Here is a 22,937-nt window from a genome sequence, read left to right on the forward strand (position 1 = left end):
TTTCCACCTTAAACTCGCCCCTTAATCTCCATACTGGGCCATTGTACTCACTAGTAACGACACCGTGTGTCTCTCCTTCCCCGTTAAGAAAATGAAAATTGATCCTCGTCGCTAATGACATGTACTGATAAGACAGGACACCGACGTGCTGCTTCTTCGTTTACTCAATCAACTACCCTAACTCTCACAGAACTCACATAGAAATGGATAACACATATCCAACAGTCCAAATAAACAGTTTCTATACTATCTCTGTGGTTGTTAATCAATACACCACATGGAGAATGCAATTTCTGCCGCTCATGCTACCAAATGGCTGAAATGGATGAAGTACAGGTGTGGAAAATGGAGATATATATTGTGTAAACAACTGCACCATCCTGGGGGAGATGAGGAAGATGAAGAGGGGGAAGGTCAGCAGCGATTATAGCAGCAGAGTTCGACTTAAATTAGATTAATAGAAATGTATGCGTTACTGTCTCCCTCTAGTGGACAGTGAGGTGCACTACAGTCAGTGGTCAATTATAAAAATAATGATAATTTTCTGTGCTGTTTCACATTCCATCCACCTTTAAATGTGTTTTGGGGGCTTTCACGTCTTTGTGGCGTGTCATCGGTGTATTAACTTTAAGGCTAAAGCTAATACACTGCTTTCCAAGCTACTACGCAAATTACATTCTTTTATCTAAATAGTTGATACAAACAACAGCAGTTGAATGTTACTGAACAAAACTCGCAATAAACTTTTTTATATCCTTTTTTTAAATAGAGACGCGGTGGTGCTTGTATCCTCCTGTTTGCAGGTCTCTGAAGGCCCAGTCTGGGTAACCACATGTTTTGAGATGATCCTGTTCCTTCTTCCTGCCTGGGGTTGTGGTGGCTACTTCTTTAGCCCTGTTATAGGGTTCTGATTCCACCCAACTTGTGTTCCAGTGGGTGGTGAGAGTCCAGTGGGAGGTGCTGATCTGTGTGTGGGTGTTCTGTGGACCTCGATGCTGAGCTTTGTGTCCATCTTCACTGCACAGTCCAGGAAGGCCAGATGAATGTGACGTAATCATCTGTGGTTGAGAACGCCTTCAGTTCTTTGTTAGAATCTTGACCCAGGTGTCGTCCACATATCTGAACCAGGGGCTTGGGCCGGTTCCTGTGAAGGATGTCGGGCTCGGGTTTCAACCTTCTCCCAGTATACTGTAGACTGGCAACTATGGGAGATACTGGTGAGCCCGTTGCACCACCATGGTTCTGCCTGTAGAGGCCTTCTCTGTACTGGAGGTAGTGGGTGTTCAAACACAGGTTCCACTATGTTGCAGATTTGGGCCGGTGCTAAGTGTTCTGTCTGGAAGGTTCTGTCTGGTGGTTGTGGTCTCTGTTGTCTTGGTGGTGCATGTGACGCGTCCAGTGGACGCAGAGCTCTTATTAGGATAACTCTGACCTGGATGATTGAGACTCGTCTCAAAACTGGGAGGATATTCTGACATCCTGCCAAGAAATTCATCAAACTGTCCAGAAACGCCAGTTTATTGGATACGAGCGTTGTGAAGCTGCTCTCAAAGAAGGGCTCCAATGTTGGACTGTTGGACTGACAGGTTATGTACCCCGGTCCTACAAGGTGGCAGTGATTAAGCCGTTGCTTAAAAAACCATCACTGGATCCTGATGTCTTAGCAAATTATAGGCCAATATCCAACCTTCCTTTTATCTCTAAAGTTCTAGAGAAGGTGGTGGTGACTCAGTTACTGGAGCACCTGCAGAGGAACAGCCTGTTTGAGATGTTTCAGTCAGGCTTTAGAGCTCACCACAGCACAGAAACAGCACTTATTAAAGTTAATAATGATCTTCTTATAGCTTCAGATCATGGACTGGTCTCTATGCTGGTTCTGCTGGACCTCAGTGCTGCTTTTGATCCAGTTGATCACAGCATCCTGTTACAGAGACTGGAACATGTGATTGGGATTAAAGGGACAGCACTAGACTGGTTTAGATCATATTTATCTGATAGATACCAGTTTGCTCATGTCCATGGTGTTCCCTCCTCATACAGTAGGGTTAGCCATGGGGTTCCTCAAGGTTCTGGACTTGGACCAATCCTCTTCACCTTGTCCATGCTTCCCTTAGGGAACATTATTCGGCAGCATGGATAGATTTTCATTGTTATGCTGATGACACTCACCTTTATTTATCCATGAAACCAGAGGAGACAGAAGTTAGTGAAGCTCCAGACCTGTCTTAAAGACATAAAGTCCTGGATGTCTTCAAATTTCCTCCTCCTTAACCCAGGAAAAACTGAGGTCATGGTGTTTGGTCCTGAACCTCTCAGAGATAGATTAGATCACATGATCACTCTAGATGGTATCTCATTAACATCTAGTCTCTCTGTGAGGAATCTAGGAGTAACTTTTGATCAAAATCTCTCCTTCAACTCACACATTAAATTTGTCTCTAGAAGTGCCTTTTTTCACCTGAGGAACATCACAAAGATCAGGAAGCTGCTGACGCGGCATGATGCTGAAAAGTTAATTCATGCTTTAGTTACTTCTGGGCTGGACTATTGTAATTCTTTATTATCAGGGTGTCCAAACAACTCTTTAAGAAGCCTCCAGTTGATCTAAAATGCTGCAGCCAGAGTTCTGACAGGTATTGACCACAGAGGTCACATGACTCCTGTAATGGCGTCGCTTCATTGGCTGCCCATTAAATTTAGAATAATTTTTAAAACCCTTCTTTTGACCTACCAGGTCCTCAGAGGCCTAGCTCCATCCTACCTGGAGGAGCTAGTGATACCTTATCAGCCCAATAGACCGCTCCGCTCTCAGAATGCTGGTCTACTTGTGGTTCCCAGAGTTTCTAGGAGTGGAATGGGGGGCCGAGCATTTAGCTACCAGGCCCTCCTGCTATGGGACCAGCTCCCTGATCAGGTATGGGAGGCTGACTCCATCGCAACTTTTAAGATCAGACTTAAAACCTACCTCCTTGAAAAAGCTTATTGTTACTAATTCTGTAGTTCCAGTTACTATCATAGACAGACAAATTATCATACTTAGGGGGTCGTCTAATCGTTAGGTCACATCTTAGCTGTGCTGTTATAGGCTGAGGCTGCCAGGATCCGGAAACATGATCACCTGACAGGCCTCTGTCAGCCCACTGGGTCATGGTTTCCTTTCCTCTCCTCTCCTCTGCTCTCCTCTCCTCATCAAGCAGATTAGTTACGCTGATTGCTGTGTAGTTTTTCTGCTTCTCCCCCCCCCCCATTCATTTACAGGTATCGCTGCCTTCGGAGCTGCATGATGACCTCCGGCCCCGCTGACCCATTGTATAGTGTATTTTGTGTGTGTCCTCTCCCTCTCCTCTCCTCTCCTCTCCTCTCCTCTCCTCTCCTCTCCTCTCCTCTCCTCTCCTCTCCTCTCCTCTCCTCTCCTCTCCTCTCCTCTCCTCTCTCTATACCCAGCTGTCCATCAGCAGGAGGGTCCCCCTACATGAGCCTGGTCCTGCTCAAGGTTTCTTCCTGTTAAAGGGGAGTTTTTCCTTGCAACTGTTGCTTGTCTGGGGTTAGGCCCTGGGATTCCGGAAAGCGCCTTGAAACAATTTTGATTGTATAAGACACTATATAAATAAAGATTGATTTGATTTGATTTGACTCCACCCCTGCTGATTAAGGTGATTGAGAGCTGCAAATATATCAGCCATGTACGCTAAAATGAGAATAAACTCAGATTTTTGGTTCCGAGTATCAGATTCGCCATCTTTAACGCAGCTGGTTTTACAAGTGTTTCACCAATGGTGTGTGGCTTGCCCTGCTTTGCGATCAGGTACGCAACTTCATATGATGCTGTGAGGATCGGTTTGTTAATGGGTACAAATCCAAGAGGCAAAGTGGCCTTATCATCGAATCTGGCTCTCTCTACCTTGAATTCAGCAAGCGTTGTGTTCTTATATTCCCCATCTCCATGAGGCTTCTCCAAGTGTTCCTTTAGTTTTGCCGGTGCGAGGCTAGAGTTGCTCAACTTGGCATTGCAAATCATGCAGATAGGATGCTGACTCCCATCCCGTTCCGTGATACATGAGAATCCATATTGTACATATTCGTCCGACCACTTTCTTTTTTTGCTCGACATAGTTAATATGGATTAAAATATGAAGAAAGTAATTACACGAGGTACTACGATGACATTCACACGTTGGGTCACTCCTGAGTGCACTAAATACCTCGCAGCACTGATTGGCCAAGCGATGTCACGTGATCATCTGCAGCCAGTGATCGCCAAGCGGGGCATGTCATCGCATATAGACATGATGAGTCGCTGTGTCTTGACCTCCGCGGCAGAGGCTCCACCGAAACCCTGAGACCAACTCACCGAACCCCTAGGGTTCGATCGAACCCAGGTTAAGAACCACTGACCTGGAGTCACAAACAAATATTCAAATACATAGGGGCTGCAACTGAGTTCAGCAGAGTAAAAGTTAACACTATAAAAACTTCCCTCTCCCTGACACCCTTTGAGCAGGAAGGGAAGACTAACTAAGGTTCCACTGCTTGACTCCAGTTGACTAAATGTAGTGAAAGATTGGGAAAGGCATGTGGACCTAAGCGAGACATTCACTTTCCCCATAGAAATCGCAGGGACCAACCTATACCCAGATTTGGTTCTCTGGACCAATTCTTGTCGCTATGTGTATATCACTCAGTTGACAGCCCCTTGGGAAGATGCCGCTGATGAGGCATATGAAAAGAAAAAGCTGCCATACGCTAACCACCTGGCTGCTAAAGCAGAGGAACCAGGTCGGATGAGGAAGGTGTGCCCAGTGGTGGTGGGCTACAGTGGGCTTCATCGTTTGCTCCACAACTAGGCTTCCTATGGAGCAAGACACCCAATTTCAAACCCAGAGTAAGACCATCAAAGATCTCTCTACAGTAGGTAAAAAGTGACACGGATGTGGTGGGATCCACTTGCAACACAGCAGTTCCGGACAGTTTTAATGAACGGCTTTAGTGACTACTTGAAGTTAACAGCACACAAGTAATCACGGGCCTCCCAGGAATGGAGAAAACACACCATTTGAGAAGAATTATTATCATTACTATTATCATCTAAATGCTATGATGTGTAGATTTTAAGTGTTTGAGGAATGCTGTGAATGTTTAACAAAAGTGCTGAAGCTGCTTACAACCAAAACCAGCTCTCAGATGTATCCTGTTTGTTAAGATAAGAAAAGTTGTAAAGATGGGGGAAGTTATCCTGTTCATTAAGATGAGAGAAGTTGTAAAGATGGGAGAAGTAGTTAAAAGATAAGGAGTCATGAGATCCTGTTTCACACATACCCTGTTTGCACCAATAAAAGAGGCGAGCGAGCAGCAGACGAGCAGAGTTGACAGAGGAAGCTTGAACTGCTGCTCGACTCTCCCTTGCAAGGACTCCAGTTGTTTGCGTGGTTTGTCTGAGTCTTAACATAAGAGTGAAGAACAGCACGGGTGACAAAACTTCACTCTCACAACCACAATCCCTGGCGGGCAACGGTCCGAACAAACACACAACAAAACTCTTAGTCGGGACCAGAAGGTTGTCAGATTTACCAGGGCAGAGACGCAGAGGAAAAGTCCAAGACAGGCAGGGTCAAAACCAAGAAGGCCAATGTGGTAAATTTCTTCTGGTGATAGTTCAGATGTGCTGATGAAAAAGGAATCTTCGTAGACACCGACTTGGTTATGAGAGATGTTTATTGGAGAGAACAGTCAGGCATCAATTGAAAACACTGCAGATTGTCCGAGGGAGGTTTCGTGGTCCCGATGGTGAAGATCTCCCAAGTGTTTACTTCAGTAGCCCCTTTTATATGGTTAAGTAAACATATTCCCTTCTGAGGATCTCATGACACAATATGATCAACCACATGGTATAGATTCCAACTGTAAAGCGAGAACCCGGGAGACAGCAATTCCCCCTTGGGGAATAACAAAGCGTTGTATCACAAGCATATGAGAGCACTGGTGACAGGACTCATGTGGAACCTGATGGAAATGGTGTCAGGATGGTTGAAAAAGAGTTAAGATCTTCAGAAATTAGGAAACAGGGCCTACTGGGGATCAATACACAGGCTTCAGATACTACACCAATCAAACTATGTGCTTGAAAGTCAGGCATGGAGCAATAACAATCTGGCAAGGCATGAATGTCCAGCACTGGCTTAAATAGTCCTAAGAGGGAGCAACAGGTGAAAATGATGAAAGCTGATCAGATGGGTGTGGAGGAGGGGCAGAAGAAGAAGCAGAAGAGCAGACAGTGACAAAAAACTACAGTCTCTGGCTGGTCCTGTGAAGGCATGGGGAGCAACTGACCACTTATTCACATCTCATTGTTGCCCCTCTGATGGACCTGTTGTTGGCATTGATCAGGATGGTGAACAGAATCCCCTTGAGCTACAGGTCTTCCTATCCTTCCTCACTAATGCACTGCAGATCTTCTATGATCTTGTGGTGCTGTTGGAGGGAGAGGACAGGACCATCACCAGCTCTATGAACTTATGCTCACTCTTAAGACAAACCTCCAACAATGAGAGACAAGCTTTGTCCTCCAACAGTTTTTGGCCCAAAAGACAAAAATGAAAAAGCACACATGATCTGACACGGGTGTGGTGGGATCCACTCACAACAAAGCAGTTCTGGACAGTTTTAAGAAAGGCTTTATTAAAAACTTGCAGGTAACAGCACTGAAGGAATATCACACCTCTGTTGCATGCAAAAAACACCACACCACAAGAGGGCAAGTCCAAACAAACACAAGGCAAAAAACTCTTGAACAGGGAGAGAAGGTTGCCAGGTTTACCAGGGCATCGATAGAGAAGAAAATTCCAAGGCAGGCAGGGTCAAAACCAATAAGGCCAATCAAACTGCTGGAAAGTCAGACATGGAGTAATAACAATCTGGCAAGGCATGGATGTCGAGCAGTGCCTTAAATAGGCCTAAGAGGGAGCAACAGGTGAAAATGATGAAAGCTGATCAAATGGGTGTGGAGGAGGGGCGTGGCAGAGTGAGTGGAATTTTCCACCTCAGCACGAGAGCAGAAGAGCAGGCAGTGACAAAATAAGTACAGTCTCTGGCCGGGCCTGTGAAGGCATGGGGAGCAACTGACCACTTATTCACACCCAAATGAGCTCAGCCTGTGGTAAACCTGCCCCAGGTAAGTCTGTCTTGTGATAAATGGCCAAAGCAGCCACTGAAGCTTGGGTGTACAACTGAAGATGTGCTGCATGGGCAAAAACATTGCTATGTGGTCCTCATCTACCACAACTCACTCAAGGCAAGTGCTCAGTCAATTTTTTTAGAGCTTGTAACATCTAGTCCTATCAAGCAACCTAATAAAATAATAAAAGTAAAATAAATGAAAGTATACTCTTGAAGAGTATTAAAATTCATTCAGTCTGTTACCCACCAAAAAGTTCGTCCATGAGCCCTTAGCCTTGGCATTCCTAATTTTTTTTACTGGTGTAATTAAGTCCATTGACAGAGGACAAGCCTCAGCTTTGGTTGTGATGGTAGTTTCTTGACTAGCTGTTTAGGATGGGGATACCCCATTACTGTAATATCACTTATACTTTGAAGATAAAAGGCAACCCTTCACATCAAACTCAGACAGTCACTGTAAACAGTATAATTTTATATATATCTACACAAATGTATATGGATCTGCTGAATAAAGTAAGTGAACTAAAATCTACTAATGCAACAATAACAGACCTTTTTAAGAATATTAGATTGGATCTGACTGAGGTAACACCCAATACTGTAGCAAGAACTTGCATGTACAGTGAGGCAATAAAAGTATGGTGGCTAGTGGAGGCTTGAGAAGCTATCTTAGCATGACTGCTCTCGATGTTTACGTAATTTAAAAAACTTTCCTTAACAAAGTTTGACCTGTTCAAATGATCGTAAATGCAACAACCTGACATTTTGATGGCATGGCAATTTGATGTGGTAGTTATTGTCTAGTGGTAGATTTGGTCCTGCCTCCTTCCCTTTTTGGTGGTACCCCAGCCACGGCAGTACTTCAGCTGCCCCATTGTGACGGCATCTTCTTGACGAGATTACAACATTACTAATAAATTGTTACAATTACCAACATATTCACCAAATTGAATTTTCATTTCAGAAATAATGCCATCAACAATAAATAAAGGTAAGACTTCAAGCTGTATTTATAATGTAAAACCTGTCTTTAGGAGGTCACATGACACAGTTGGCACAGCAGCAGAGTCACTGCTGATTTTCCCAACAGGAATATTGTACTGTACCATACACGTTAAGTTTTGGAGGTTTGATTGGCATCGTAGATCAGGTCCCAATTCCAGCACTTGTATGCTATTTGTAAATAAGCTATCAGTATATAGATCCCAGGATTGGACGGCTCCATCTTGCCGTTATTACAAGGACACGGATAATGCTTCAATTGTGTGTTTGAGGTTTTCATGTTGACTAAATGGTTTCTCTCCATGGTGATTGTCTCTTTACAGTAAGTGCTGGTGATGTTCTACACAGCAGGAAGTCTGGGTTTGTTGTGCAGGAGATTATAGGTGAAGGAGCATTTGGGGAAGTAGCCAGGTGCCAAAACACAAATACAAAAGCGACTGTGGCGATCAAGTTCATCAAGGACTTCAAAAGTGGCCAAAGAGAAGTAAGGAAAAATAATTTACCCCTGGAAATCGTTCTTTCTGAAAATGGCAATAACCACTTCCTTGAAAACAATTGCTCTCTAGCCCATATTTTGGTCTCTTATCAGTCATGTTGATCCTTCACAGAAAATGATATTGGAACGCATCCATTCCAGTCTCCGTGTGAATCATGCACACTTTGTGAAGCTCTTGGAGCATTTTCACCACAACAGTCGGCTCTGTCTGGTGTATGAGATGCTGAGCATGGACTTCTTTAATGTTCTTCAATTAAGAGAAGGCAAACCACTGTGTGTGTCTAAAATTCGACCAATTGCAAAGCAGGTAAACTATTATTTAGCAAACCTTTCTGTGATAATATTCTACAACTTGCATAAATGGATCACAGAGCATCCTACTTTTAATTTGAAAAAGTTTTAATTTTCTTCCAGCTGTTTCTGGCTCTATCAGACCTCAAGAAACTTGGAATCCTGCCCACCGACTTAAAACCAGACAACATCATGTTAGTGGACCAAAGAGGATTAAAAATTAAACTAATAGACTTTGGACTGGCACTTCGGACCCATGAGGCCAAGACAGGGACCATCATGCAGGCAACTGGACTGAGGTTATTTGTCCTGCAGTAATAATATTATTATTAAGTTATCTTTTTTTCTTTTATTTTTTACATATAACATTTTTTTTTATTTTGACTTGTGTTTTTAGGGCTCCAGAAATTATGCTCGGTCTCCCCTTCTCGTATCCACTTGATATTTGGGGAGTCGGCCAAATCCTTTTGTTTTTATTCAACCCTCAAACCATCCGCAATTGCTCATCATATCAAAATGCAAGTATACTTGACAAAAATATCTATAGGCAATGAGAGCATGTCCTCTTAACAACTGTGAATGTTTGGTTTACAGATGAGACACATGATAGATCTACTGGGTATGCCCCCAAACTACATATTAAATGCTGGGAGATACACCAGCAGATATTTTGTAAAGGTGGCAAACCATTCTGGTTATTCATGGAGATTAAAGGTGAGCACATGTTCTCTGCACTTTGATCCTGATCTTATCCACCACTGCTAACATAAATATGTTAATCACTCATACTATTTCCAAGGGTCCAAGGATATTTGAATTTGGGTGTAACATCTCAAATCCTTTTCCTATCTGCTGAAATGCTGGGAGGGCAGGAAAAGTGGATGTTCACTAACTGTTGGCTTTGTTCTTTCAGACACCAGTTGAGTATGGTCCAGCTAACTTAAAGAACTTCAATGACGTTCCTCGGTCTTTTAGATATTCTCTAACACAATTGTTTTCGGTAAGCACTCTTTTTTTTTAACCAGTTATAATTAATTTCATTGTTCCTGATTGATTATCTTTGTATTAAATCACTGATTCCAATGGCAGGCCAATCCAACAAATGACAAAAATGAAATGAAGGAGCGCAGGGCTCTTTATGACCTCCTGAAGAAGTTATTCCACTTTGATGAGCGTCAGAGAATCTCTCCTGAGAAAGCCCTGCAGCATGACTTTATAACAATGGGGCACCTGAGAACAGTGGAGAGCAAAGACTAGTGAGTGACATTTTTTCTATTTAATATCAGTGAGGTTATAGGTTTTTGAAACATTTAAAGAGACATATCAAGCCACACAGCACAGCTAACTCCCACTACATAGCTGATTCTACTGAGTACTGTGTATCATTAATTAGATGTTATATTTGTACCAGTTAAAGCCTTCCGGTCATTAGCATTAAAATTAAGCATATTTTGTTATTGTACATTTTTTAATTTACACAATGTGTTTTTTGCAGCTTGAAAATGTGTGAAAAAATGAACAGTTTGGCGTTCACAGAGGTTTCAGCTGATAACTCAAATGAGAAGAGAAACAAAAAATCTGAAATAAGCTCTTCTCAGAAAGAGGCAAAGACTTTGGAGAAGGAAAAGAAGCCCACCAAAGAAGGAGCCATCAAATCATTTAAGGGAAAAGTGTTAAAGGCAGAATCCAGCGAGTCCTCTGAGGCAGAAACCAGCGAGTCCTCCGAGGTAGAAACCATCATGTCCTTGAAGGGAAAATTCACTCAATCTCTGGAGGAAATAGACTGTGAGCCCTCACAAAAAGAAATCATTGGGACCTTACCAGAAAAAGACATTAATTTCTCAGAGGAGCTTCTCTGCCTTGCTAGTAACAGGAAGTCCACTGAAGGGGAGGCCAATAAGGCCAAACATACGGAGTCCCAAGTGGAAGAAGAGGGTGAGTCCTCACAGAAGGAAATCAGCGATACTAAATCTACGGAGAGCCCAGTGGAATACATAGAGTCCTCGCAACAAGAGTCCTCTGAAGATTCTACTAGTGATACTTCTTGTGTAGATACCTCAGTAGACAATGCTACCTCACTATGTGAGGAAGAAACAGTCTCCAGTAATGGAACTTCTGATGGTGCATCCTCTGAAGCTGACAGCTATTCATCAGAGGGTGTCTCCAGTAGTGACTACTCTGATGCCACCACTTCTGAAAACAGCAGCAAATCACCTTCTAAAAAGAAAGGTGTGTTTAGGGTTAAAGTCTCTAAATGGTTTGCCAAAGTCTGCAGGCATATAAAGAGTGTATTCTGTAGCTGCATGGAAGTCAACTGTGTTGAATAGTGTGTGAGTCTAAGGACTTGTGGGTGTGCTGTCTGTGCTTGAATTATGGTTTGTATTATTAAAGAAGATATGGATTGTGATAGTGTGTTGATTCACTGGGTGGAAAGGTGGAATCCAGCACAAAAAAGCTCATAGATTGATTAAAAACAAACAAAAACATCATTTTGTAAATCTAATCCTCAACTAATTCGCTATCGTCGGTGTGAGGACGTTAAATTAACCAGCGCCCGTAAAACGAGCTAAAGCGCCGACTGGTCCGCTCAAATCTCCGATTAACTCAATGCAGAACAGAGCGGGGAAAACGGCTCCGAACCGACAAAAGCTTCGTGTTTAACTCGTTGTTTCTCCGTCACCGGGTAAGCTAAAGTTATGAAGCTCGACATGGTTATATTTCAAAGTCTTGTGGTTCTAACGTGCCCAGATTCCATAGAATTGGACGGCGTTAAGCGGTCCAAAACGGGTGGTTCTGATCGCGAATCTGTGTGGGGGGAGGGGTGGAGCAGCTCCCAGCCAGTGGGTGTGGGAGGGGCTGCCTGTGTGCGTCACATTCAGCGGGAAAATAACACGATTTCAAATGGCAGCTTTCGAATTTCCCATTGTACGTGAACCCACCGCCATTTCAATTGATCTAGTCCCAGCCTCGCGCTTCACGTAAATACAAATCTACATCGCTCTGCTCGTTTCAATGACTTTCACAGCTGCTAAATGAACTAATTCAAGCTAAAGCTTCACAATCACATCATTCCGTGTCTCATTGTCAAGAATTGACCGCTTCTGTGTTGTTTCCATTACATCGCTCTCGTGGTCCACGTTGCTAATATCTGGTCATTCTACCGTGATTGATATTAACGCCGTCTGACATCAATAGCGTTTTATTTTAACGTTTTTACCATTGTGCTGGTTAAGTTAATTGCGGAGGCAAAGTAACCTAAACCATTGTCAGCATTAAGATCTGCATGGGACTCCAAATGGCTAATGCTAATAATCGGTATTGGCATGTGGCGGCTAATATTGGCTCATTCGAAAATCGATCCCATTTCTGTAATTCATCTGTCGATATCTCTGCATATGCTTCCATATATGTGATTGGTTTATGCACACTTTGAGTGCTGACAGGTTTGTGAATGCCGTTAAAATGCGCTTCCCTGCAGATACAAAATGATTTCAGAGATTTTGCAGCTCTTGTTGGTAAGTAAACTGGAATAAAGGCCAGTAAAATCTGGGACCTGTTACTGTTTGAACATTCATTCTATGCTGACACATTTGCTTTGTGCAGATTTGCAGCTCCTGTTGACGTGGCTGGTCAGCGGCTGGAGCAGGGTTGGTATCTCTGTAGCTTTATTCATGGTTCAACACATTGTCCGAGGTCCAGCTGTCTCCAATCATTGATTGGTGGTGGTGTCCAGGGGTTTGTCATCGGCTTCTCTCCGGGCCTGAGTGCTGATGCCACCCTGCAGAACCTGCTCCAACAGGACGACCATCGTGTCTCAGCACGGATGGGTGAGAAGATTTTACATTGCTGTTTTAAAGCACTTCTTGTCTTTTGTCTTCATACACACAATTCTATTGCATCTTTCTGATCTTTGACCTTTTGTAATTTCAGGGATCCCCTACTTCTCTGTTGTGGAGCACTTTCCTCTGCACCCCCGAGAAATTTGGGCCAGAGACGTATGTATCAAAAGTTCCGATCCTGACACACCTGCTGTCGATTGCTGCAACCAGGTGCCAGGTTTGTAGGTTTGATTGGCATCGTAGATCAGGTCCCAATTCCAGCACTTGTATGCTATTTGTAAATAAGCTATCAGTATATAGATCCCAGGATTGGACGGCTCCATCTTGCCATTATTACAAGGACACGGATAATGCTTCAATTGTGTGTTTGAGGTTTTCATGTTGACTAAATGGTTTCCCTCCATGGTGATTGTCTCTTTACAGTAAGTGCTGGTGATGTTCTACACAGCAGGAAGTCTGGGTTTGTTGTGCAGGAGATTATAGGTGAAGGAGCATTTGGTGAAGTAGCCCATATTTTGGTCTCTTATCAGTCATGTTGATCCTTCACAGAAAATGATATTGGAACGCATCCATTCCAGTCTCCGTGTGACTCATGCACACTTTGTGAAGCTCTTGGACCATTTTCACCACAACAGTCGGCTCTGTCTGGTGGATGAGATGCATTAGTTCAGGTGCCCTCCAAACCCATTCAATTACAATCATTGTTGAATGTTTATGTTCTAATCTTATTTCTAGATTATTCTATATTTTCATATATATAATAAAACATATATATTCTTTTTATCTCTATGCCTACATTCTAATCTTATTTGTATTTTATTTTTATTCTATTTCTATACTTTGTAAATACACCTGCTGCTATTTGTGTCTATATTCTATAGTTCTATACCTTCATGTCTATGCTGCTATTACAATTCAATTTCCCTTCGGGAATGAATAAGGTAAATCTTGAGTCTTAAACTGTTATGTTATAATGTCTGTGTATGGATTGTTTTTTTTCTTTCAGTCACCAATGGAATATCAAGATGTTGTCTTCATAAAATCATATGATGTTCTCCAGTGTTTTAAAAGTTACCAATTGTTTTCGGTAAGCACTTTTTTTTTTTTTTTAACCAGTTATAATTAATGTCATTGTTCCTGATTGATTATCTTTGTATTAAATCACTGATTCCAATGACAGGCCAATCCAACAAATGACAAAATGAAATGAAGGAGCGCAGGGCTCTTTCTGATCTCCTGAAGAAGTTATTCCACTTTGATGAGCGTCAGAGAATCTCTCCTGAGAAAGCCCTGCAGCATGACTTTATAACAATGGGGCACCTGAGAACAGTGGAGAGCAAAGACTAGTGAGTGACATTATTTCTATTGGATATCAGTGAGGTTATAGGTTTTTGAAACATTTAAAGAGACATATCAAGCCACACAGCACAGCTACCTCCCACTACCGTATTTTCACGACTATAAGGCGCACCTAAAAGCCTAGAATTTTCTAAAAAATCTACGGTGCGTCTTTTAACCCGGAGCGCCTTTTGTATGGATTACGGTAATATTGGTTAATCGCGGCTACCGTAGTCAGTAGGCGTGGCCGAGGTAACAGCAGTAAATTCAGTCCCAAACCATTTCTGTCTGTAAAGACCCCAAAATGGCTCCTTGCAAGAGACGCGCTTACGACGCAGAGTTCAAACTGAAGGCAATCAGTCACGCAGTTGAACACGGAAATAGAGCAGCGGCAAGAGAATTTAACGTGAACGAATCAATGGTGCGGAAGTGGAGGAAGCAACAAGACGACCTGCGCCAGGTATAGACTCAACGGAGCTTCCGAGGAAACAAAGCAAGAAGTGGATTAACAAAGGAACTCCAGCCGCTAGATATTGGTGTCAACGGGGCATTCAAAACTAGACTGCGAACTGCGTGGGAGCGGTGGATGACGAACGGCGAACACACGTTCACCAAGACGGGGAGACGGCGCCGAGCGTCATACGTCACTATCTGCCAGTGGATCGTAAATGCCTGGGCATCGACCGTGGTCCGAGCTTTCAGGAAGGCAGGGATTGTCACTGAAATGCCAGACAACACCAGCGACACCGACCCTGATGACGACTTTGACGAGACGGAGCCGGCCATGTTGGACGCCGTATTCGCACAACTGTTCAATTCGGACACCGAAGAAGAAGAATTCGAGGGATTCCTGGATGAGGAATGAAGTGATAAAGTGATCTTTACGTGTTTCTTTTGTGTGTTTACAACTTAACAAGGCTGGTCATACTGTGAATATGGAAATTACCGTTTGAACAACGTTGTTATATTGCTATTGTTATATTGCTATTGCTATCGCTTTGCATTACTTCGAGAGTTCGAGTTACCGTATATTGTTTGCACTAACGTTTGATTTACCGCAACGGTACTACGTGATAAAAATGTTGCACTGCCTGTTATAACTCGCTGTTATTAAACGAACTGTGTTACGCGAAAACACTACGTCACTCGGGAAAAATAATAAAACAGCTGTTTATTCGTTTTGGGAGTGAATAGAGTTGTGAGAACGACGGTTTGTATTCTATTAATAAAGTTTGACTGACTTATCTGGCTGTTTTATTGACATTCCTTTTAGCGCAGCTCGATCTAGTGAACGCGTCATGAAACCACAGGCACTACGCAGTTTCTATGCTATGCGCCTTATAACACGGTGCGCCCTGTGTATGAAAATATTTCTAAAATAGGCTGTTAATTGAAGGTGCGCCCTATAATACGGCGCGCCTTATGGTTGTGAAAATACGGTACATAGCTGATTCTACTGAGAACTGTGTATCGTTTATTAGATGCAACAAGATGGCGCCCAGAGCGGTCGCCTTGGTGTCTTGCTGCGTTCTTGTTTGTCTATTTTTGTTTGTTAATTGTGTGTCTGCCTGCTCTTACACCCGTGAAGAGCTATTAAACATCAGGACTCTCACCCCCACGGACTTACTTCCAGTTTTTCTGGCTCCTGCAGCCGACCTGGTTCACTTTTTGGCCCAAAAGGTGAGACGGCGGAGGAGAGGAAGACGGGCCGGTGCCCTGGTGAGACTACGCAGGAGAGGCTCGCGCACGGCGCTGCCTGGGATCTTTCTGTCCAACGCCAACTCACTTTGTAACAAAATGGACGAGCTGAAGTTGCTGATGCGGATTAAAGATTTCTCCACCTCGTGTGTTCTCTGCTTCACTGAAACCTGGTTCAGGAAAGAGACACCGGACAGCGCGCTCCTCCTCGAGGGATTCCAGCTGTTCCGTGCCGACCGCGACCTGGCGCTCTCTGGGGAGAGAGCAGGCGGTGGAGTCTGCTTCTACATCAGCAGCGACTGGTGCACTGATGTGACTGTGATCTCCCAGCACTGTTCTCCTGCTGTGGAACACCTTTTCATCAACTGCAGACCCTTCTATTCTCCGCGTGAGTTCGCTTCATTCATTCTGGCCTCTGTTTACATCTCGCCAGATGCGGACGTGCGCGAGGCTCAGCGCACGCTCGCGGACTGTATTCAACAAGTGGAGCGGACCTATCCCGACGCTCTGGTTATCGTGCTTGGTGACTTTAATCAGAGCAACCTGAGATACGAGCTCCCCAGATACAATCAGTTTATCAAATGCCCCACCAGAGCAGAGAACACGCTGGATCACTGCTACACCACAGTGAAGGACGCGTATCGGGCCGTCCCCCGTGCTGCCCTAGGACTGTCTGATCACGTGATGGTCCACCTGATCCCCACACACAGACAGAAACTTAAACTAATAAAGCCATCCGTGAGCACCACGAAGAGATGGACCAGTGAGGCTGTGGAGGAGCTGCGCACGTGCTTGGACACAACTGACTGGGACATGTTTAAAGGGGCCACACATGATCTGGATGAGTACACGGACACTGTGACCTCATATATCCACTTTTGTGAGGAGCGCATTCTACCAACGCGCACTAGGGTGAGTTACTCCAATGACAAGCCCTGGTTCACACCGAGACTCAGACAGATCAGGAAAGAAAAGGAAGCAGCGCTGAAAAGTGGAGACAGAGACTGCTACAGAGAGGCCAAATACCGGTTTAGCAAGGAACTGAGGAGAGCTAAATCTGTGTATTCGGAGAAACTTCAGCAGCAGTTTACTGCTAACGACTCTGCTTCTGTGTGGAGGCCTGAGGCAGATCACCGACTACAGGCCTCAGGCTTCAAAGGGTCAGGACGACAAAGCCCTTTGTCAGAGTCTGTCCCTCCACTATGCCCGCTTTGACACCTCGTCAGCCATGCCCAACACCTCCCCTCCCCCCAGTGTCACTGCCCCCATGGACCTCACTCCATCAAAGGCAGTCCCCTCCTCCTCCCCCCCTCCACTCACCATCAGTCCCCCCCCCCATCACTTACCACCAGTTCCCCCCTCCTCCCCCCCCTCCATTCACCATCAGTCCCCCCCCATCCCTTACCACCAGTTCCCCCCTCCTCCCCCCCCTCCATTCACCATCAGTCCCCCCCATCACTTACCACCAGTTCCCCTCCTCCCCCCCTCCACTCACCACCAGCCCCCCCCCCATCACTTACCACCAGTCCCCCCCCCCTCCTCGCCCCTGGCCCGGACGGCGTGTCTCCCTCCACCCTGAGGCACTGCGCAGAGGAGCTGACTCCTGTCTTCACAGACATCTTCAACTCCTCCCTGGAGTCGTGCCAGGTGCCAGCCTGCCTCAAAACCTCAACCATCGTCCCTGTCCCCAAGAAGCCACGGATCACTGGGCTTAACGACTACAGACCTGTGGCGCTCACCTCTGTAGTCATGAAGTCCTTAGAGCGCCTGATCCTGCCACACCTCAAGTCCATCACCACCCCCCTCCTGGATCCACTGCAGTTCGCCTACAGAGCCAACAGATCTGTGGACGACGCGGTCAACCTGGCCCTTCACTCCACCCTGCAGCATCTGGACTCCCCGGGAACCTACGCGAGGATCCTGTTCGTGGACTTCAGCTCTGCATTCAATACCATCCGCCCCGCTCTGCTACAGGACAAGCTGTCCCAGCTTAGTGTGCCTGACTCCCTCTGCAGGTGGATCACTCACTTCCTGACGGATCGGAGGCAGTACGTGCGGCTGGGGAAGACTGTCTCCGACTCCGTCACCATCAGCACCGGATCACCCCAGGGCTGTGTACTTTCCCCCCTCCTCTTCTCCCTGTATACTAACTGCTGCACCTCAAGCCACCAGTCTGTCAAACTGATCAAGTTTGCGGATGACACCACCCTCATCGGTCTCATCTCCAATGGCGATGAGACTGCCTACAGGAGGGAGGTGGCTCGACTGGTGTCCTGGTGCGGACACAACAACCTGCAGCTGAACGCTCAGAAGACAGTGGAGATGATTGTGGACTTCAGGAAAGTCACAGCCCCTTTGCCCCCCCTTGCCCTCATGGACTCCCCCATCACCATCACGGACTCCTTCCGCTTCCTGGGCACCACCATCACCCGGGACCTTAAGTGGGAGCCAACCATCAGCTCCCTCATCAAGAAGGCCCAGCAAAGGATGTTCTTCTTACGGAAGCTGAGGAAGCTCAAACTGCCTCCCAGGATGTTGGCGCAGTTTTATACGGCCATCATCGAGTCCATCCTCCCCTCCTCCATCCTCACCTCCTCCATCACCGTGTGCTATGCTGGTGCCACCCCCAGGGACAGACTGAGGCTGCAGCGCGTCGTGCTCGCTGCCGAGAAGGTGATCGGCTGCAGGCTTCCATCCATCCAGGACCTGTATATCTCCAGGACCCGGAGGTGTGCAGGTCGGATCACGGCCGACCCTTCCCACCCTGGTCACGGACTGTTTTCCCCCCTCCCCTCAGGCAGGAGACTACGGTCCATTCGGACCAGAACCTCCCGCTACACTAACAGCTTCTTCCCCTCTGCCATCAGGCTGCTGAACACCAAGTGACTTGTCACTTAAGCACCATGTACAGCAGCCAGCCGGACTCATAAACAATACACTACTCCTCATGGACCTGCACTATTTCTTACCATTCACTATTTATGTATATACTGTATATAAGTCTTATTTTATTTTATTTATCTTATTCTAGTGTGGTGTTGATGTCTAGTGTTATGTTGAATGTCGCAGCGGCACACCACGACAAATTCCTAGTTTGTGTAATACTGTGTATCACATGAACAATGGCAATAAACCTTCTTCTGATTCTGATTCTAATATTTGAGACATCAAATCCTTTAAGGGGAAAGTGTTCAAGGCAGAATCCAGTGAGACCTGTGGAAATTTACTGTAAATTTAATGTGTATCACAAGCTTCTCACTTAACCTTGTATCACTGGAACTGACTTATGCATGTGCTAAAGATGTGCGTAGGCATTTAATCACATTTCCTGGTACCACCGTGTGACTGGCTCATGAGGGTCCAGAACTTATGGAGAATATAATCACATCAGGTAATAAGATTGCGTCGCCAGTTTATCACATGATCATCTGAGCACTGTTGCTGACTTTTCTGGTGACTTTTCAAGTTCAATTTCATTTAATACCATCTTTGTTCTTTTTGAGTTATTTATACTTTAACAGACAGGCAGAAAAACAGATGTTGGTGGTGCAACAAGGAAACATGCTAAAAGGTCAATTTCATGATTTTTGCATGAAGGTCAATGTGAAGTCACAAAAACCAGCAAGATTCACCTTTTCTTATTTTTCAGTTTATAACTAGCAGATATGTTCCAACCAGTCTGTTAGTTGGATTACACTCTCAAATGTGGTGGACTCATGTGAGTGTTGAATTCCCCCTCCACCAGTGGGGGGGGGGGGGGGGGGGGGGGGGGGGTTGATGGGTGCTGAAATCTTTGTGTCACTTAACATTCTAATCCTGCAAAAGATCCGGTTTGAACAACAGAGGTTCACTAAAACATTTGATCTGTAAAAGCTGTTGCAGGATTCTACTGACTGAATGAGGAGAAAATATTTAAAAAGGTGAGCAGCCCCTGTAAGGACTAATGCACTCCAAAATTAGCCCAGGTGCAGGGTTGCTATAGCAACAAGGTAGAAACATACATGAGAGCAGAAATTAGCAGAGGGGAGTATTATTGTAGCGGAGGGGAGTATTATTGTAGCAGAGGGGAGTATTATTGTAGCGGAGGGGAGTATTATTGTAGCAGAGGGGAGTATTATTGTAGCGGACGGGAGTATTATTGTAGCGGAGGGGAGTATTATCGTAGCGGAGGAGAGGAGAGTATCGTAGCAGAGGTTGCAGCAAACGATTCAACAGCTGAGCAAACTGAAACATTAAAATGGCCATAAACAGGATGTCAAACAATATGGATGACCCCTCTGCATTTGTAGAGGAGCCCGACCTCAGGATAGGAACTTTCCTTTCAGAGTCCCTCCAGGTGATGGACTTGCTGGGGGAGGGTGCATCTGGTCATGTGAGCAAATGCTTCAGTACTAAAACTTGTGAGATGGAGGCTGTGAAGATTATTAAGAAGTTTCCTGGTCTTCCTGTAGAGAAAAATGAGCTGGTCATCCTTGAAGAGCTGCGGAGTTTGGATCCAGACACCTCCAATATCCTAAAGTGGAAGGAGAGCTTCACATAGCAGGATCACATGTACATGAGTTCTGAGCTTCTGGATCAGGACCTGCACAACTATGTCAAGGCCAGAGGAGAAGGCCTCCTCATTCTGGAGTTGAAATCAGTCATTCGGCAGGTGGCAATGGCCCTGCAGCATCTGCGCTCCTTCAAGATTGTTCATGCTGACATCAGGCCTGAAAATATCATGATTGTGGACCGGAGACAACAGCCAATCAGAGTTCGTCTCCTTAACTTTGGCCTGGCATTTCAAATTGGAGACGGTCCTTGTTTTCAAGCTACAGGATACAGAGCTCATAGATATATGGTCTACTGGTGCAACACCTGTGGAAGTCGCTACAGCGTCCACCATTTTATTAAAGGAAGAGGAATCCGATGAGCTGAGCCAAATCATCCAGTGTCACGGCCAGCCGTCAGATGAGATTCTGGACCGGGGGAAGGACACTGCATCTTACTTCTGCGAGCAAGTCGACGGTGAACATCGCTGGAGGTTCAAGACACCAAGCGAATATGAGGAAGAAACAGGTCTCCAGGCCCAGACATTCACCAGCATCAGACTGGATGATGTACCAGTGATCGTGGCTCATGGAGACCCGGAGGACAAAAACCTGTTTGCGGACCTGCTTAAAAGGATGATGCAGCTTGACCAGGATGAAGGCATCACACCGCTGGAGGTCCTGCAGCATCCTTTTCTCAATGAGAGCTCCCCTCAGGGTCCACCGGAGAACAATGCTGTCAGCCTCCCAGGCCCTGATGAGCACTGGAGGGATGTAAGTTTGGAGTCTTCTTCAAGGCAGCCAGGAGCACAGGAGGGGGACGCCTGTGTAATTGAATTTCCCAGTGACTTAGCTATCGATGTCCAGTTGGAAACTAGCTCCACCCAAAGTGGTTACGGCGACTGTGAGGGAAACATGAACTCAATTTCAGTTTGTTTGGATGTGGAATCAGAGGGGAGCACTGACAACAACCAGCCTGACCTCCGCTCAGAGAAGTGTGGCCTTTTTGGCCGACTGGTCAGACTGTTGAGGAACATCTTCCATTGCTTCTTCTGAAATACGTCGATGTGTATATGTCTCATTGTGTTTCTACTGTGGTGAATAAAAAATAAAATATGATTGTCAGCTATTGTCCTAAATTTGAGAAAAGATATTCATGAAGCACACACACAAGTTCCTATGTGTAGGAGTTGATAGACATAATACATTAGCCAGCTACCCCATCATACGGTGGCCGAGAGGTGCAAAACACTTTTACAAGCGGCTGAAACCAATTTACAAATAACTTTTTCTACCGGAAAGGGAATCACCGACCCTTTGTTGGGCCAATGGATGCGTTCCGTCGGTGCAGTTGGTAATTCCCTTTCTGGTTGAAAAAGGAGCCAGCCGGGAGGTGCAAAACATTTATACAAGCGGCCAAAACAAGTTACCTTTTCAGCCGGAAAGGGAATTACCAACTGTATCAACAGTTGAACCGGAAGCGGATAAGAAGTTCATGGTGACGCGGGATGGACGGAAGGCGGAAGGACCAGCCGCACAGGGGACATCTCAACAGCCGGATAATGCTAAGCAAAGTAAGTGTAGCATAGCCGTCGCTATCTGAAGTACGTACAACTTGAATCAGCTGTACCATTGGTTAGCAGCTGCAACTTTCTGTAAGCTTTAATTTCAGCAGAAAAACATTTCCCAGCATACAAGAAGTTCCTGGAGTACAGAAATTCCAAATCCAAGGAGCGTCAGTCTTATAACTACGGGCCAAGAGGAAGACTTCGGGCTAAAGAGCGAAAACACGTCCAGGTCTGTTGTACTGGCTGTATTAGCTTATCACTCGACTGTCTGACTCGGGGTAACTCAAAAATAGATCTATGTAAGAGAACTTATATATTTGACACAGGAATCTGTGCATAGATTTTAAAGCATGTAGCACTCGTGCAAGATGAGACGCTTTGCTGAAGCAACTGGGCACGACAGTGCAACTACTGTATCTGGAGGGTAGTTTCCAGTCATGTTCGGCTAACTATGGAACTGTTGACATAAATTAGAACATGTTCCCTCCATGTTCTCCATAATTAATGGGAAACACTGGTGTATGTATAATCTTTTGTGTTACTTTGTATAGTACATGAAATTAACCGTACCTTTTTCATTTTTTAGATAAACATTGGAATGATGGTGCCAAATGGGACTGCTCTAAAACCTCTAAGAGGGAGAACACTCCCGTTATTTGTAGACCCAGAAGTAGAAGCACCTGATATCCTGAGACAAGCCGTCCAGAAGATGAGGACATTTAACCGGGACACTCCAGAAGGAACTTATGTCCTTTTGTATCCAGACCACATCCAGAAGGCGAGGCTGCTGTGTCTGTGGAAGACATTTTGATGTTTACAACAGGGCTGACATCACTTCCTCCTTCTGGGTTGGAACCGTTGCCACGAATAGAGTTCCTGGATGACTCTCCATTCCCAATGGCAAATACATGTTCAAACGTGTTGAAATGACCACTCCTGGGGTCATACAGTGTGTAAGGCACAAATGGACTTTGCAATTCAAAATAGTCCAGGATTTGGCTGT

At 45.2% G+C, this 22,937-nt stretch overlaps 2 protein-coding genes across 17 annotated transcripts in view; both read left to right on the forward strand.

The window, feature by feature from the left end:
• LOC105418562 (WW domain-binding protein 11-like) overlaps nt 1-22,937 on the forward strand; it is a 1,118,483-nt gene that overhangs the window by 510,723 nt on the left and 584,823 nt on the right. The window lies entirely within an intron of this gene.
• Nucleotides 7,005-20,658, forward strand: LOC115246879 (homeodomain-interacting protein kinase 1-like). 9 transcript variants are annotated; one of them, XR_003885977.1, is made up of 11 exons: nt 11,594-11,940; nt 12,441-12,477; nt 12,566-12,609; nt 12,696-12,789; nt 12,893-13,018; nt 13,225-13,284; nt 13,351-13,472; nt 13,808-13,888; nt 13,982-14,147; nt 19,139-19,555; nt 20,127-20,658. XR_003885977.1 is itself a non-coding variant. In XM_029826817.1 (10 exons), exons 1-10 carry the CDS (start codon nt 7,138-7,140, stop codon nt 15,930-15,932), a joined length of 1,227 nt encoding a protein of 408 aa, XP_029682677.1. In that variant the 5' UTR covers nt 7,005-7,137; the 3' UTR covers nt 15,933-16,218. The 9 variants fall into 9 exon arrangements, 2 of the variants coding, with proteins under 2 accessions (XP_029682677.1, XP_029682676.1); XM_029826817.1 differs by lacking the exons at nt 11,594-11,940; nt 12,441-12,477; nt 12,566-12,609; ... (6 more) ...; nt 19,139-19,555; nt 20,127-20,658 and adding exons at nt 7,005-7,168; nt 8,138-8,164; nt 8,499-8,659; ... (5 more) ...; nt 10,052-10,218; nt 15,791-16,218; XR_003885976.1 differs by having other exon boundaries at nt 12,893-13,284.

Source organism: Takifugu rubripes, chromosome 19 (assembly GCF_901000725.2).
Source record: "Takifugu rubripes chromosome 19, fTakRub1.2, whole genome shotgun sequence".
NCBI classification, from domain to species: Eukaryota; Metazoa; Chordata; class Actinopteri; order Tetraodontiformes; family Tetraodontidae; genus Takifugu; species Takifugu rubripes.